A 13,543-nucleotide genomic window follows, 5' to 3' on the forward strand; every position below is an offset into this window, starting at 1 on the left:
GATACATTCCAGATCAGTGGTAGGAATTAATGATACTGGGCTGGTGAGGAAGAGCCCTGTTTCTTAATGCAGGAAAACAGACCTGATGATTTAAAAGAGGCAGCTCTTACTTTCTCCATGTGGTGTGCAGCTATGGGAGAGCCTGCTGTGAGTGTAGATGTCACAGAAGGCCTGTGTATGAGACAGGGCTTTTTTGGCTAGCTGGTTTTATCAGGTCTGTCTCCTGGCAGGTGCTTCTTCATTGTCCTCCTCCAGACCAGAGATCATAACTATCCATGAGCAGAATCATCTTACAAGGTGTGATTTCTGCCTGCTTCTGTAGTATTGCTAGAACATGTTCTGCTGGGGGTGTCCTGCAAGTATCCTCTGCAGGTAATGACCACAGGAATGCTCACCTGAGCTCTCTCTGCTCTGCTGACTGTTCCTCTGCTTGTCACAGCTCACAGATGAGGATATTTCTTAGCACAGCCCCTCATATCACCCATGCTTTAGCAGAGCAGTGTGTAGAAGCACCGAGCACAAGCACCGATGGAAAAACAGATGAAGATATTCCAAGTGAAGTACTCAAAGCACCTGTGGAATGACACATTTGGGACTTCTCATCAGCCTGTTGAGGGCATCATAAATGAAGAGTGCCTGATGGGAATAAGTTGCATTGAGATGTGAATCACAGCTCTTACAGTGAGCAAGATGGTCCCTATGGAGGGACAGTAGGGATATGAGGATGTATAAGGGCTCCATGGTAATAAGTATTAGTACCCAAGATAGGCATACAAGTGCAAAGACAGCTGAAGCTTACAGCATAAGTATAAAAGGAACTGGACTGGAGCTTATTAACTTATTTCTTTTTTTTTTTTTGCCAAAAAAGCACTGAGCATTAATTTCCAGCTCTTTCACAGAACTATGTGGCTTGATAGCACAACAGTTTGAAGGAAGAGCTCACAAGGGTTTTGGACTTTTTTTGGAATTCTCCACAGAGAATTTTTCCTGTGTTGAAGAACAGACTTCTGTTAGGAAGATTTTACTAGTTTAAGATTTATGCACCTGTGGGTGCTTGAATCACATTAACTCATTTGAGTATAATCTAGGTAATAGATCTGGGAATTGGAATTGTGTAGCAGTATTTGGCTAATAGATATAATCTAATTGCAAGCCTGGACACAGGGCTTGATCTTAGCTCCGATATGCTGCGTCTGGGCAGGTGCAAAGGAGTTTGGGAAACCAACTGGAATGCTGTGCTGAAAAGCCAAAGCTGATCTAGCTGGTAAAGGGAACAGATCTTAACAGCTCCATGTTGTGTTTGGTGCAGCCTCATGATGCTTGGGTTTCTGTGGTGACCCCCGAGATGAGATAACCCCCGAGGTATTAGAAAGTCTCTTTTCCCAGCCCCGCGACCGAAGAAGAAGTTTAGATTTGTCCATTCTGCTTTTCAAGGTTGTTTATTTTTCCTTATCTATTACATTCTTTCTCTGACCTGCGGAGATGTGTCCAGCAGATTGGGTTGTGGCACAGCAACTGCCCTTGAGGTGGTGGTAACTTTATACTAAAAACTACATGTACTTTATATTAAGAACTATGTGTACTTTATACTAAGAACTACGTATACTTTATTTACAGTAATTTTCCAGTACCTATCACCTATGTTAGACAGTCTATCTCTATTCTAAACCAATCAAAAAGTGTCACTATCGCAGCAGAAGATGGAGGACAAGAAGAAGAAGGACAGGACATGCCTAGATTCCTCCATCTTGCCTCTTGAACCCCCATTCTAAATCCCCAAAATTCTACTTTTTCACCCTGTGACAAATTAACTATCATTCTACTCAAACTCTTGTGGCTTGTAAATCTTCACACTAAGTTGATAATTCTTTCCATGGGCTAAAATGGAAGGCATAGGTGTTTTTGAGACTCTGTGCCAAGGTCTCTGAGTCCCTTGCCAGGGTCTCAAATCACCCAGGGCAGCCAGAGGAATGTCCTGGGTTCTGACACCTGATGGGCCAGAATATGCCTATTAATGTGGCTGATGAGCTCGCTGGAGAAGGTTCAACAAGACCAAGTGCCAGGTCCTACACTTGGCTCACAGCAACACCAGACAGCCCTACGGGCTGGGTGAAGAGTGTCTGGAAGGATGCCCAGCAGAAAAGGATCTGGGGGTGTTGGGAGACAGCAGCTAAACATGAGTGTGCCCAGGTGGCCAAGAAGGCCAGTGGCATCCTGGCCTGTGTGAGAAACGAAGCCCACTCCTCCAAATTTTAATAGTTTAATAAGGGATGTTACGGGACAGATCAACAAAGCAAAAGTAACAACACTGTGTGGGTGGCAATAGCCAAAAGCACACCCAGTTCTTTAGCAAGCATCCTTTATCCTGTTGCAGTTGTATTTCTCTGCCAAATGACTTGCACATTTCTCAGGGCCTGTTTACAACTCCACCTCAGGTTGTCACAGCACTGCATAAATCCGCAGCTACAGTCTCCAAGGGTCCCATCAGGGAGGCAGTCCAGAGTGGCCTTCTGATGCCACTTCTAGATTTAGAGAACTTATGGAGAATACCATAAAGGTAACCATGTAGTTGTTGGCTTTCACTAATTATATATTGGCTTTTGCAGATTATTCAAGTGGATGCTGTGTTGTGTGTTACAGTGTTAACTTTTGCAGAAGTAGCTATAGTTGTTAAATAATAACTAATACTTTTATTTTTGTAACTAACTGACAATAATGAGAATAACTCAGATATATTTGTGAAATAGCTGATGTTGATTTAAAGTACTTGTGGAAATAGCCAAAACTGTCTGCATGGCCAGATAACATTTGAGGAATGGATGGGATGAGGATCCCTGCTACTGACCCTTCAACTATCAATAACTCTCACCTGCTGAAAGCACAGAACAGGGGCCGTTGTGAGGAAGTGACACACAACCTTCAAAACCACATCCACAATTACTGCATGTACTCTAAATAGGTGGGTCAGGGGTCCCAAGCTAAAGAATTCCCAGAACATGTAAAGAGTTCAAAGAAATGTTTGAACATGTATAATCTTTATGAATATGTATTTGGCCAATGCAATAGGGAAAGCATATAAGAATAGTTACTATGGTTAGCTGATGTGCCTCTGGCCATAGCCAAGCACTCACCGCTGGTATTGATTTGTCCCTTTTATCCCTTATTAAGCTTTTTAAAATTTTGAAAAGTGGGGTTCATTTCTCACACCTGTATCAGCAAGTGTGGCCAGCAGGACCAGGACAGTGATTGTACCCCTGTACTTGACCCTGGTGAGGCCACACTTGAAATCCTGTGTTCAGTTTTGAGCCTCTAAAATCAGTGTTATGAATGAGGTCCTATATGTCTAATTTAATAAACCACAAAATTAGAATTTAGCAGCAATTTCATATCAAATTAATATAATCAGGTAAGCATGTACAAAGTAAATTTGGCAGTGATTATTTATGATGCCGAATTTTGCCCCAAAAGGCGAGAATAAGCTGCCCAGAGACTGGATTTGAGGTCTATAGGCAGGAGGTATTTATTGGCAACGCGTTGGAGAAATCGCTAAATGGACTAGACTACCTGTCTGGGCACTAGGAATTGTTCAAATACACCTAAGCCTGTTGCATCCGGTGGGGCAGATTGTCCTGAACAGAGAATTAAACAGAACAGTTCTGCAGAGCTGTGTTTGTGCTACAAATGAGCTGGACAAGTCCTGCTGCAGCTTCCCTAAGTTCGACGTGACAGTACTCAATTTGTTTACTAACACCTCTTGATCTATCGTGTTTAATATACCAAATCCGGTGCCAATCCACCCACTTATATCTCTTTGTGCTCTTCTGTGATGAGACCTTGTTGCTAACCATGCATTCCATCCCTTAAGGCTTTGCTGTATAAATGGTTGGCAATCCTTCTGCAAATATGTAATATCGGTGTGAATGTTCATCTGGACCTTGTTCAGGGAATAAGTGGGGTCTAACAATAATTTTTGTTCGTTAGATTTTCTTATCACCTGAGGCCCTATAAAGGTTAGGTTATGTACTGCTATACATTCCACCAGTGGAGTGGTTTCTTGGGGCAAGTCTAGATCTGGGTACAATGGGATCACGTCTTCTGGTAATGCCACCTTATATCCGACAGCACGCTTAGGGAAGCTAAAACCCACTTTCAGCATTTTCAACTCCCTTTCACATGTGAACGTCATCGACTGATCCAATCTAAATGCCATCTCACACTGTGCTTTCCCCTTCCTCAGGACCACTAGATGCTACAACCTTTCCTGCAGAAAAGAGAAGAGGGTGAAGGTCAAGGGTTATGTTTTGAGGATGTAGTTCCCCAAGCGGATCTTCTGTATAAATTACTGAGTCTCGGGGTTGTGATCCGGGTGGATCTTCCCTGAAGTCACTCCAATGACATGAAATTGGGCCCTTTTGCTGAATCCAGACGGTGGGCTTGCCCATTTTCACTGGACTAAAAGTAATTAGGTTATGTTCAGAGGCTGCCATCAAGGGTTGAATTGTTAATACTAGCCGCCTTGTTTTTCCTTCTACTGGGTCAAGCTCTCGACACCCAATTCGGATTAGGTCTCCCTTGTATGCTACCATGGCGGGCTGATTCCACACTTTACTCGCGTATGGCTGATTGTTACGTAAGGCATAAACCTCAAAATAGGGTCCCTTCGGTTCCGTTTCCAACTCCGGGTGGATACACTGGTGTGCATTAGACCATGGGTCTATTGGGGCAGAGTCTTGGGGAAGAACTATACTTATCGAGAGTCCAATGATCAGGGTTGTGAAGGTCTGAGGTGGAGTCAGGATCATGATGTCTGTTCCTCTTGTTTATTCTCCGGAGCCTTCTTGACCCGAGAGTAATGAATCCACGTGGGTCGCTCCTTGATCTGAACCGCGGTGAAGGTAGTCAGCAGCACTTGGAAAGGTCCCTCCCACTTCTCTTGTAGGGGTTTTCCTAAAAGATTCTTAACATACACCCAATCACCGGGATTAAACAGATGCAATTTGCAATCAGGTTGTTTAGGTTGGTGCTCTATCACCACAGCAGCATTCTTATCGAACTGTTTCCCCACCGTAATTACATAATCATAAATGTACTGGTTACCGATTTGGTCTATAGCGTCCCCATTTACAATTTGCATAGCATAAGGTCTACCATACAAAATTTCAAATGGGCTTAACTTTTCTTTTGATCTTGGTTTGACTCTCAGCCTAAGCAGAGCAATAGGCAAAGCTTGATACCACTGCAAATTAGTCTCCTGGCATATTTTGGCAATTTGCTGTTTGATGAGATGATTCATCTTTTCCACTTGCCCACTGGCCTGTGGATGGTAAGGCGTGTGTAATTGCCATTTGATTTGTAATGCTTTGCTTATTGCTCTCACCACTTTTGCACGGAAATGTGTACCCCTATCCGAAGAAATGCTCTTCGGTACCCCAAACTGTGGAATAATTTCATTCAACAGTACTTTAGTTACTTCCCTTTCCTTATTTGTCCTACAAGGGAATGCTTCAGGCCACCCAGAAAATGTATCAGTTAATACCAACAAATACCAAAACCCCCCTTTTCTTGGGAGTTCAGAAAAATCAATTTGCCATACTTCACCTGGGAATTTACCTCGATTGATGGCTCCTTGGTGTACCTTGGTTCCCGTATTTGGGTTGTTTTTCAGACACCGCTCGCACTGGGATGTAACGTGCTTTACGGTAGTAAATAATTTCGGTCCTGCTATCCTGGCTTGCAAATATTGGTAAAGCGGATCTAGACCCCAATGGGCCTTTTCATGCTCCGTCTTTACAATCTGCCACATTAGGTTCCCTGGTATTATCAACTGTCCTGTCTCCAATTGTCCCCATCCACTGTCTAACAGTTTACCTTTATTCCTTTGAATCCATCTATGATCTGATTCCTGATAATTTGGTTGGAGGTTTACATCCAGCTCTCCTGGTATTAGAGCTGTTATATTTACCTCTCTGGTCCTTGCAGCAGCTAATTTAGCTTCTGCATCTGCCTTTCTATTCCCAACTTCTGGAGTAGTGTTACCTTTTAGGTGTCCTTTACAATGCATTATGGCCACTTGTGCTGGGAGTTGGACTGCTTCTAGCAATCGTAGGATTTCCTCTGCATGTTTGACTGTTTTCCCTTGAGTAGTCAACAGTCCTCTTTCTTTCCAGATGGCTCCATGAGCGTGCACAACAGAAAAGGCATATTTAGAGTCTGTCCAAATATTTATTCGCATGTTCTCTGCCAATTCCAGAGCTCGAGTCAGAGCTATCAATTCTGCCTTCTGGGCTGAGGTCCCTGCAGGCAAAGGGTTTGACTCGATTACCTCTTCTGTGGTAGTTACTGCATAACCAGCCATTCTTACTCCTTGTTTTACGAAGCTGCTACCATCCGAGAACCAGTCATCTGCATCTTCGAATGGCTCTTCTTTGAGATCCGGGCGACTGGAGTAAACGGCTTCGATTGTTTCCAGGCAATCATGCTCGATGGGTTCTGCTGAAGTCTTCCCTTCTAGGAATGAAGCTGGGTTCACAACGTTAGTTACCTGGATAGTAACATCATCTGACTCAGCCAAGATAGCTTGGTACTTTAGGAATCTGGAAGGTGACAGCCAGTGATTTCCTTTCTGCTCTAACACAGCAGACACAGTGTGAGCTACTAACACACTCATTTTCTGGCCCAGAGTGAGCTTTCTGGCTTCTTCAATGTTGATTATCACTGCGGCTACTGCTCTTAGACAGCCAGGCCATCCTTTACTCACTTCATCCAACTGTTTGGAGAAGTAGGCCACAGCCCTTTTGTGCGGTCCTAACTGTTGTGCTAGGACTCCTAGGGCCATTCCTTGTCGCTCATGAGAAAACAGCCAGAATGGTTTTGTCACGTCTGGAAGACCCAAGGCTGGTGCTCTCATGAGTTCCTGTTTCAGTCTCTTATAGGCTCCCTTTGCCTCGGGAGTCCAAACTAGAACACCCTTACTTTCCTTTAGTAAGTCATAGAGTGGTTTGGCGAGTATCCCGTATTGATAGATCCATAGCCGACACCAACCGGTCATCCCCAGGAAGGCACGCAAATCTCTTACCGTCTCTGGTTTAGGCATTTGGCAGATGGCTTCTTTCCTGGCTGCTCCCAGGGATCGCTGTCCTCTGGAAACTTCATATCCCAGATACACCACTTCTTCTTGTACCAGCTGTGCTTTCTGTTGAGAAACTCGATATCCACTTAAACCCAGAAAGTTTAACAGGGAAATAGTCCATTCAATGCATTCTTCTTCTGTTTCTCTTGCTATTAGGAGGTCATCTACATATTGCAAAAGAGTACCATCTCCCAGCGGCCTTTCCCACTGTTCTAGTTCTTTGGCTAGTTGATTCCCAAAAATTGTAGGGCTGTTTTTGTATCCTTGTGGCAACACCGTCCAGGTGAGTTGGGTTTTTCTTCCCCTATCTACAGATTCCCATTCAAATGCAAAGATCTTTTGGCTCTCCGGAGCTAAAGGAAGGCAGAAGAATGCGTCTTTTAAATCTAACACTGTGAACCATGTCAAATTATCTTTTAATTTAGTTAAGAGTGTGTAAGGGTTAGCAACTACCGGATGTAGTGTCTTGGTTATTTCATTTACTGCTCTCAGGTCTTGGACTAATCTATAAGCTCCATTAGGTTTCTTTACTGGCAGGATTGGGGTGTTAAAATCTGATTCACATTCTATCAATAACCCTAATTCTAAAAACCTTGTGATTATGGGCTCAATTCCCTTTCTATCTTCTAACCTCAGTGGGTATTGTTTCCTAACTACCGGCCTCGCTCCAGGTATAAGTTCAATAATGATAGGTGTTGCTTGTTGTGATTTCCCAGGTATATCAGTAGCCCATACTAATGGATATGTTTCACTCAGGATACGCTCAATATTGTGACTTTCAGACTTCGGTTCTATACAGCTGATTGTTAGGCTTAGGGCTGTAATCAGTTGCTCTTCCCTTACTTGAAATTCCAATTTGTCTTTGTTGAATTTTATTATGGCTCCCAAGTTCTCCAGTAAGTCTCTTCCTAATAGAGGCTTTGGTGAATTTGGCAAATACAGAAACTGGTGAATCCCCATTTGTTTCCCAATTTTGTATTTGATAGGTCTCAAAAAGTAAGCTTTTTCTGGTTGGCCTGTTGCTCCCACAACTTGTACAAATTCATCACTCTTAGGTACCAATTCTTGATTTAAAACCGAAAATGTTGCTCCTGTATCAATCAAAAAATCCAATTCCTTTTTACCTTCCCCTAGCTCCATTTTAACCAGTGGGTCTGCTAGGGTACGGCCCACCGGTCCCCCTCATTCACTGCCCTGATGTGCGATAGTAGTAGTGTCCATTGATCTTTCTCTTGGTTGAGGGCACTCACGTTTCCAGTGTCCCGTTTGGAAGCAATAGGCACACTGGTTTGGCCCTATTCTAGCTGGGTGGGGTTGGAACCTCCCTCCCCCTCTCACTGGGTAGCCTCTTCCCCTACCCCTGGTATTAGGTCCCAAATGGTTTGTATTTTGAGCTGTTATTGCTGCAGCCACTATTCGACCTAGCCTCTTATCTTCCTTTTTCTTTTCCTCTATTTCTCTATTATTATACACTTTCCACGCCTCATTCAGCAACGCCTCCAGGTTTTTGTTTGCTGGATGCTCAAGCTTTTGTAATCTCTTCCTAATGTCTGGGTTACTCTGTCCCATCATTAATCCTAACAGGTGTTGTTTCCCTTCTTCCGTTGCTGGGTCCAGGGGTGTGTATTGTCTCATGGCTGCCCTAAGTCTATCCAAGAACTCTGATGGGGTCTCATCTTTTCCCTGCCTGATGTCATATAGCATCGACCAATTGATAGCCTTAGGGATCGCATTACGCAAGCCTATCGCTATCAGTTTTCTATACTGCACCAGCCTCCGATAATGCTCTTCATTGCCCGGGTCCCATTCTGGTTTACTGCTGGGGAAATTATCTTCTAGTCTCCCTGATAACACTTGAGCATGTCGTTTTCCTGTTTCCAATACGAGTTCCCTTTCTGTATCTGTCAACTCTGACAGCATCACCTCTATATCTTCCCAATCAATATCCAAATTCTTTGCCATTAATTCAAACCTCTTCGCTACTCCCTCTGGATTCCTCCTGAAGTTCCTTGCCTCATCCCTCCAATTGTTCAGATCACTTGTTGAGAACGGCACCTTTGTTCTAGTCCTCTCCCCTACCATTGGCATAAGTTGTCGGAGAGGAGCTATCGTATGGTTCCCCTCCTCTCTTTGCTTTGCTTCCCTCCGTGCCACAGATCTGGTATAATACGAGTGACTAATCCCCTCCCCGGGATCTTCTTCCTGTGCCTCAATGTCTTCCCTACTCTTTCTCTTCTCTTTTCTCTTTCCCTTTCCCTGTTCTTCATCTTCACCTTCTATTTCTGTTAACTCTTTTCCTACTACTCCCCTAGCATGGTTCACACAGTCCAACCGCCTCTCACTCTGCATCTGTCGCCTTTCTTCCCGCATCTGCCGGCGCCTATCCTGTTCCGGGCTACCGTCCTCCTCATCTTCTGTTCCCCTTCCATCTCTCTTATCCTCTATACGAATTACTATATTCAGCTTCTGTGAGTTGTTCTCTGCCTCCCTTTCGCATGTCTCATTGTCATTCTTTTCACTATATTTCAACTTAGAGATGTCGCCCCCCAGTGAGTCACCTTTGTCTCCAGTCCTCGGTGTGCTGGTTTCCATTCTACAGGTACCTGATTTCCTTAAACTTCCATTCCTAGGTGTGCCACTATCCCCACATGGACTTAGTTCGGGCAAGCTGCGTGTCTCCCCTCGGCTCTCTTCTCCATGTGGACTGCCCTCTTCCCTCTCAACTTCTAGTCTGGGTGGGCTGCCAACATCCCTGTAGCTCCCCGACCCCTGTGGACTATCCAGTCCCTGTGGGCTGCTTTCCCTCTTGTTAGTCCCCGATTTTAATGGGCCACCCCCCTCCCAACTGTTGTCTAGCTTCTGAGGGCTGTGCCCAAACTTAGATTTCCACCATCGTTCCAGTTCCTTTAATGGGCTAGGATCCCCTTGTTCCTCTTTTGGCCTGGGAAGAGGCCCTTCCCGTCCTGGGGCGAATGGATGGTATTCCCACAGGCTTATTTCGCTCTCCTTTCCACTGTCCCTTCTTGTTAACTTAAGACATTGTTGCCCAATGCTAGATGCATCACAGCAACGTTCTTTAGGCTTTGAACCTTTCTTATCTTTTTCCAGGGCTAGTACTAGGGGGTCCTGAGGTGCTACGTTTACCCCGCACTCTTTTTGCCACTCCGGTTTATTTCTTAAGGTAAAGAACATATCAGCATACATCACTTCGTCCCATTTATTAAGTCGACGAAGGAAAAGCATCAGTTGTAAGATAGTGTTATAATTAGTTGTTCCCTCCGGCGGCCATTTCTCATCGTCATCTAACTTATACAATGGCCACCACTGTGTGCAATATTTAAGGAGTGTCTTTTTACTTATGTTTCCCCCCGGAATCCCTCCCAAGTCCTTCCAGTGCTTTAGGATACATCCTAAGGGGGTTTTCATATTTACGTCCTTACTCTGTTGACCTCCCATTACTATTCCCTGTGGCTGTGTTTACTGTTTAACCGGATCAGTCCCTTTCCCGCAAGTACTGTATGCCAATTTATTTCAACACTTCACACACACAATTTCCAATCGCTTTGTCCGTTTCCGACCTGGCTTCTCGCGAAGAACAGGAAATGCGGAGTGGGACTCCCTCTCGCTTCGCAGCGATGCTGCGTCTCATTCACTCTCATCCATACCCATACACCTTTATCTACAAGATTACATAGAGTGACAAAATGTCTCCTGTAAGATTTGCAACAGACACATAGAACACCACAAACTGACCGACCTCTCTCCCGGTCTCAGAGAGCAATCTTAGTTCTTGACCCTTAATTCACAGTAAATATAACATTAAACACAATATTAAAACAGTTTCCCACACAATAAGAAGAACCCAAAAATATCAAGATAAATGAAAAACAAATATTCCTTCCAGCAGGACTCTAACCTGCGTTTCCAATATTCCTTCCAGCAGGACTCTAACCTGCGTTTCTATTACCGGGACTCTAACCCAGCTGGGATTTTTTTTACCAGGGCGTCCCCTGGAATCCCTTCGAGCGGTCACGTCTGACCCTCGTTTCCCAATAAAGCGCTTTACCATAAAACCTATAAGCAAAGATAAATACCTCTTAATTTGGAGCAGGAGATGCAGAAAGTTCTTGTCCACCGATGCGCGTTGGCTGGGGGATGGGGGTCTCTTCTGACAGAATTCCGTCAGGGGCCCTGAAGAGGTCCCGGTCCCCCGAGTCAAGGCTCGGACGGACCCTTTTCTGTCCTGCCGCGGTCGCCAAAATGATGCCGAATTTTGCCCCAAAAGGCGAGAATAAGCTGCCCAGAGACTGGATTTGAGGTCTATAGGCAGGAGGTATTTATTAGCAACGCGTTGGAGAAATCGCTAAATGGATTTCCAAATTATGTACAGCAAAAGCAGGTTTTTATACAATTTTGAAAAAGGATTACATCATTATTACATGCATATTCATAGGTAGGCAGGAGTACAGTCGGAGTCTTCCAGGAATTCTTGGTCTTCCTTAGTTAAATTTTAAGCTTTTCCTAATTTGGGCAGTTTCCTGTTATTCTTGGTATGTCTTTCCATGGCTTGGCAGAAGTCATTGTTGTATTTGGCTTGATTCTAACGGCTTGGCAGGTCACTTTAACTTATTGGCTTCTATTTCTGCTTTTCTCTTCAAATATTCTAATTCCAATGTTTCCTCTTCAAATATTCTAATTCCAAAGTTTCTTCTGTGTGTGTTTTTTGGTTAACTTATCTAGATATCTGATCAAAGTCAGGGCTCCCTAACAGTGTATTTTAGGTTATTTATTAACTTATCTAAATATCTGATCAAAGTTCTTCCTAATAGTGTATTTTAGGTTATTTATTAACTTCTGTGATTCCCTTGATATACTTTTAAGTGTCTTTTAATTCTTTTATTTCTCAAAAACTATTGTTCAATATAATAAATGGCTTCATTTAAGTCTGATTAAGGTTCTGATAAGGCATAAGCAAAACAGACAATGGTACAGACCTGTCCGGGGTTTATCACCCTGCCTCTTCTACCAAAAAAACAAAGGAATCCAAACACAACTTACATACTGTATGCTAATACATATTCATCAATATTTTCCTGTAAATCTCCTCCTATTTTTGATTCTTCAAATCTACGTCCCTATACTGCATGCTCCACATGCTCCACTTGTTTCTAAGAGGTCTTTGCTCTTTGGTGGTCAATTCTGATGAAGGCTTCTCATCATCATCACTGTCCTTTGAACAACCCCACAGGCTGCAAATGCACCCCAAGTCTTGTGTTATAGAAGCCAGCGTTACATTCCAAAAATAAGCCTTACTATTTCATAGATACCTGGAATCATCCCAATTTTTTCCATTTCAAGGCTGATCTCTTAATTATCCCGAGGCTGGGACCCATTTTGGGATATTGCTTATCTCAATACTCTGTATTCTATTTTCTCATGAACATCTGAAAACATTTGTTTGTGACACTAATTGCATATCCTTTTCCTCTATAACTTTTTAACAAATATTTTCTGAAATATTGATATAGTTACAATTTTTAGCATGAATCATATTCATTTATCACATCAGGAAGGACGTGGAGGGGCTGGAGCATGTCCAGACAAGGCCAGCAGAGCTGGGGAAAGCTCAGGAGCACGCATCCTGTGTGGAGCTGCTGAGGAAGCTGGGGGAGTTTAGTCTGGAGAAAAGGAGGCTCCTGGGTGACCCTTCCTGTGAAAAACGCCAATCACTTGGTTTTAAAATTTTAAAAGTTTAATAGTAATAAAATGGTTATAAAAATAGTAATGAAATTAGAGTAATAAAAATTTGGACAATTAGGATTAGGACAATACAAGACAATAAGAACAAAGAGTTATGGACATCCGGGTACCTTTTTCTGGGCAAAATAAACCCCAAAAAAGGACCCACGTTAACAGAGGATTAACTCTTAAAAGCAATAGCCTTTTGCATATTCATACACCTCATACATGATGCAGAAATTCCATTCAAACACAGGATTCTGTCTGGTCATCGTCAACTTCTTCCTCTTAGTCCTGAGGCGTCTTCAGGGCTGATTGAGGCAGGAAGAAGTTCATTTCTTCTGATAAGGGAGCAATAAACTTTTTCTCTGAAAGATTTAGGTGTCCTGTGGCTGCTATCTCGGTGAGAGTACCTCATTCCTCTCTTTAAAAAAAAATATTCCACATACATAGTTTCTGTTTTAACCACAAAAGCTACATTTTAACGACAAAACTACATTTACCATACCACTAAAATGTTAATACAGCACTAATCAATACAACATAATACATATAGTAAATATCTGTGTAGAGCCAGGTAATAGACACTTTTCACACTACCTCTCTACAGAACTGCCTGAAACGAAGGCGTGGGCAGCGTGGGGTCGGCATCTTCCCCCTGGCAACAAGTGACAG

General features: G+C 43.3%; 1 protein-coding gene across 1 annotated transcript; it reads right to left on the minus strand.

Annotated features, from left to right (window-relative positions):
* Positions 1 to 4,798: 4,798 nt before the first annotated feature.
* On the minus strand, positions 4,799 to 8,269 carry LOC129047166 (uncharacterized). Its single transcript, XM_054518589.1, has one exon. It carries the CDS (start codon positions 8,267 to 8,269, stop codon positions 4,799 to 4,801), a length of 3,471 nt encoding a protein of 1,156 aa, XP_054374564.1.
* Positions 8,270 to 13,543: the final 5,274 nt, after the last annotated feature.

This window comes from Molothrus ater, chromosome 2 (genome assembly GCF_012460135.2).
Source record: "Molothrus ater isolate BHLD 08-10-18 breed brown headed cowbird chromosome 2, BPBGC_Mater_1.1, whole genome shotgun sequence".
NCBI lineage: Eukaryota > Metazoa > Chordata > Aves > Passeriformes > Icteridae > Molothrus > Molothrus ater.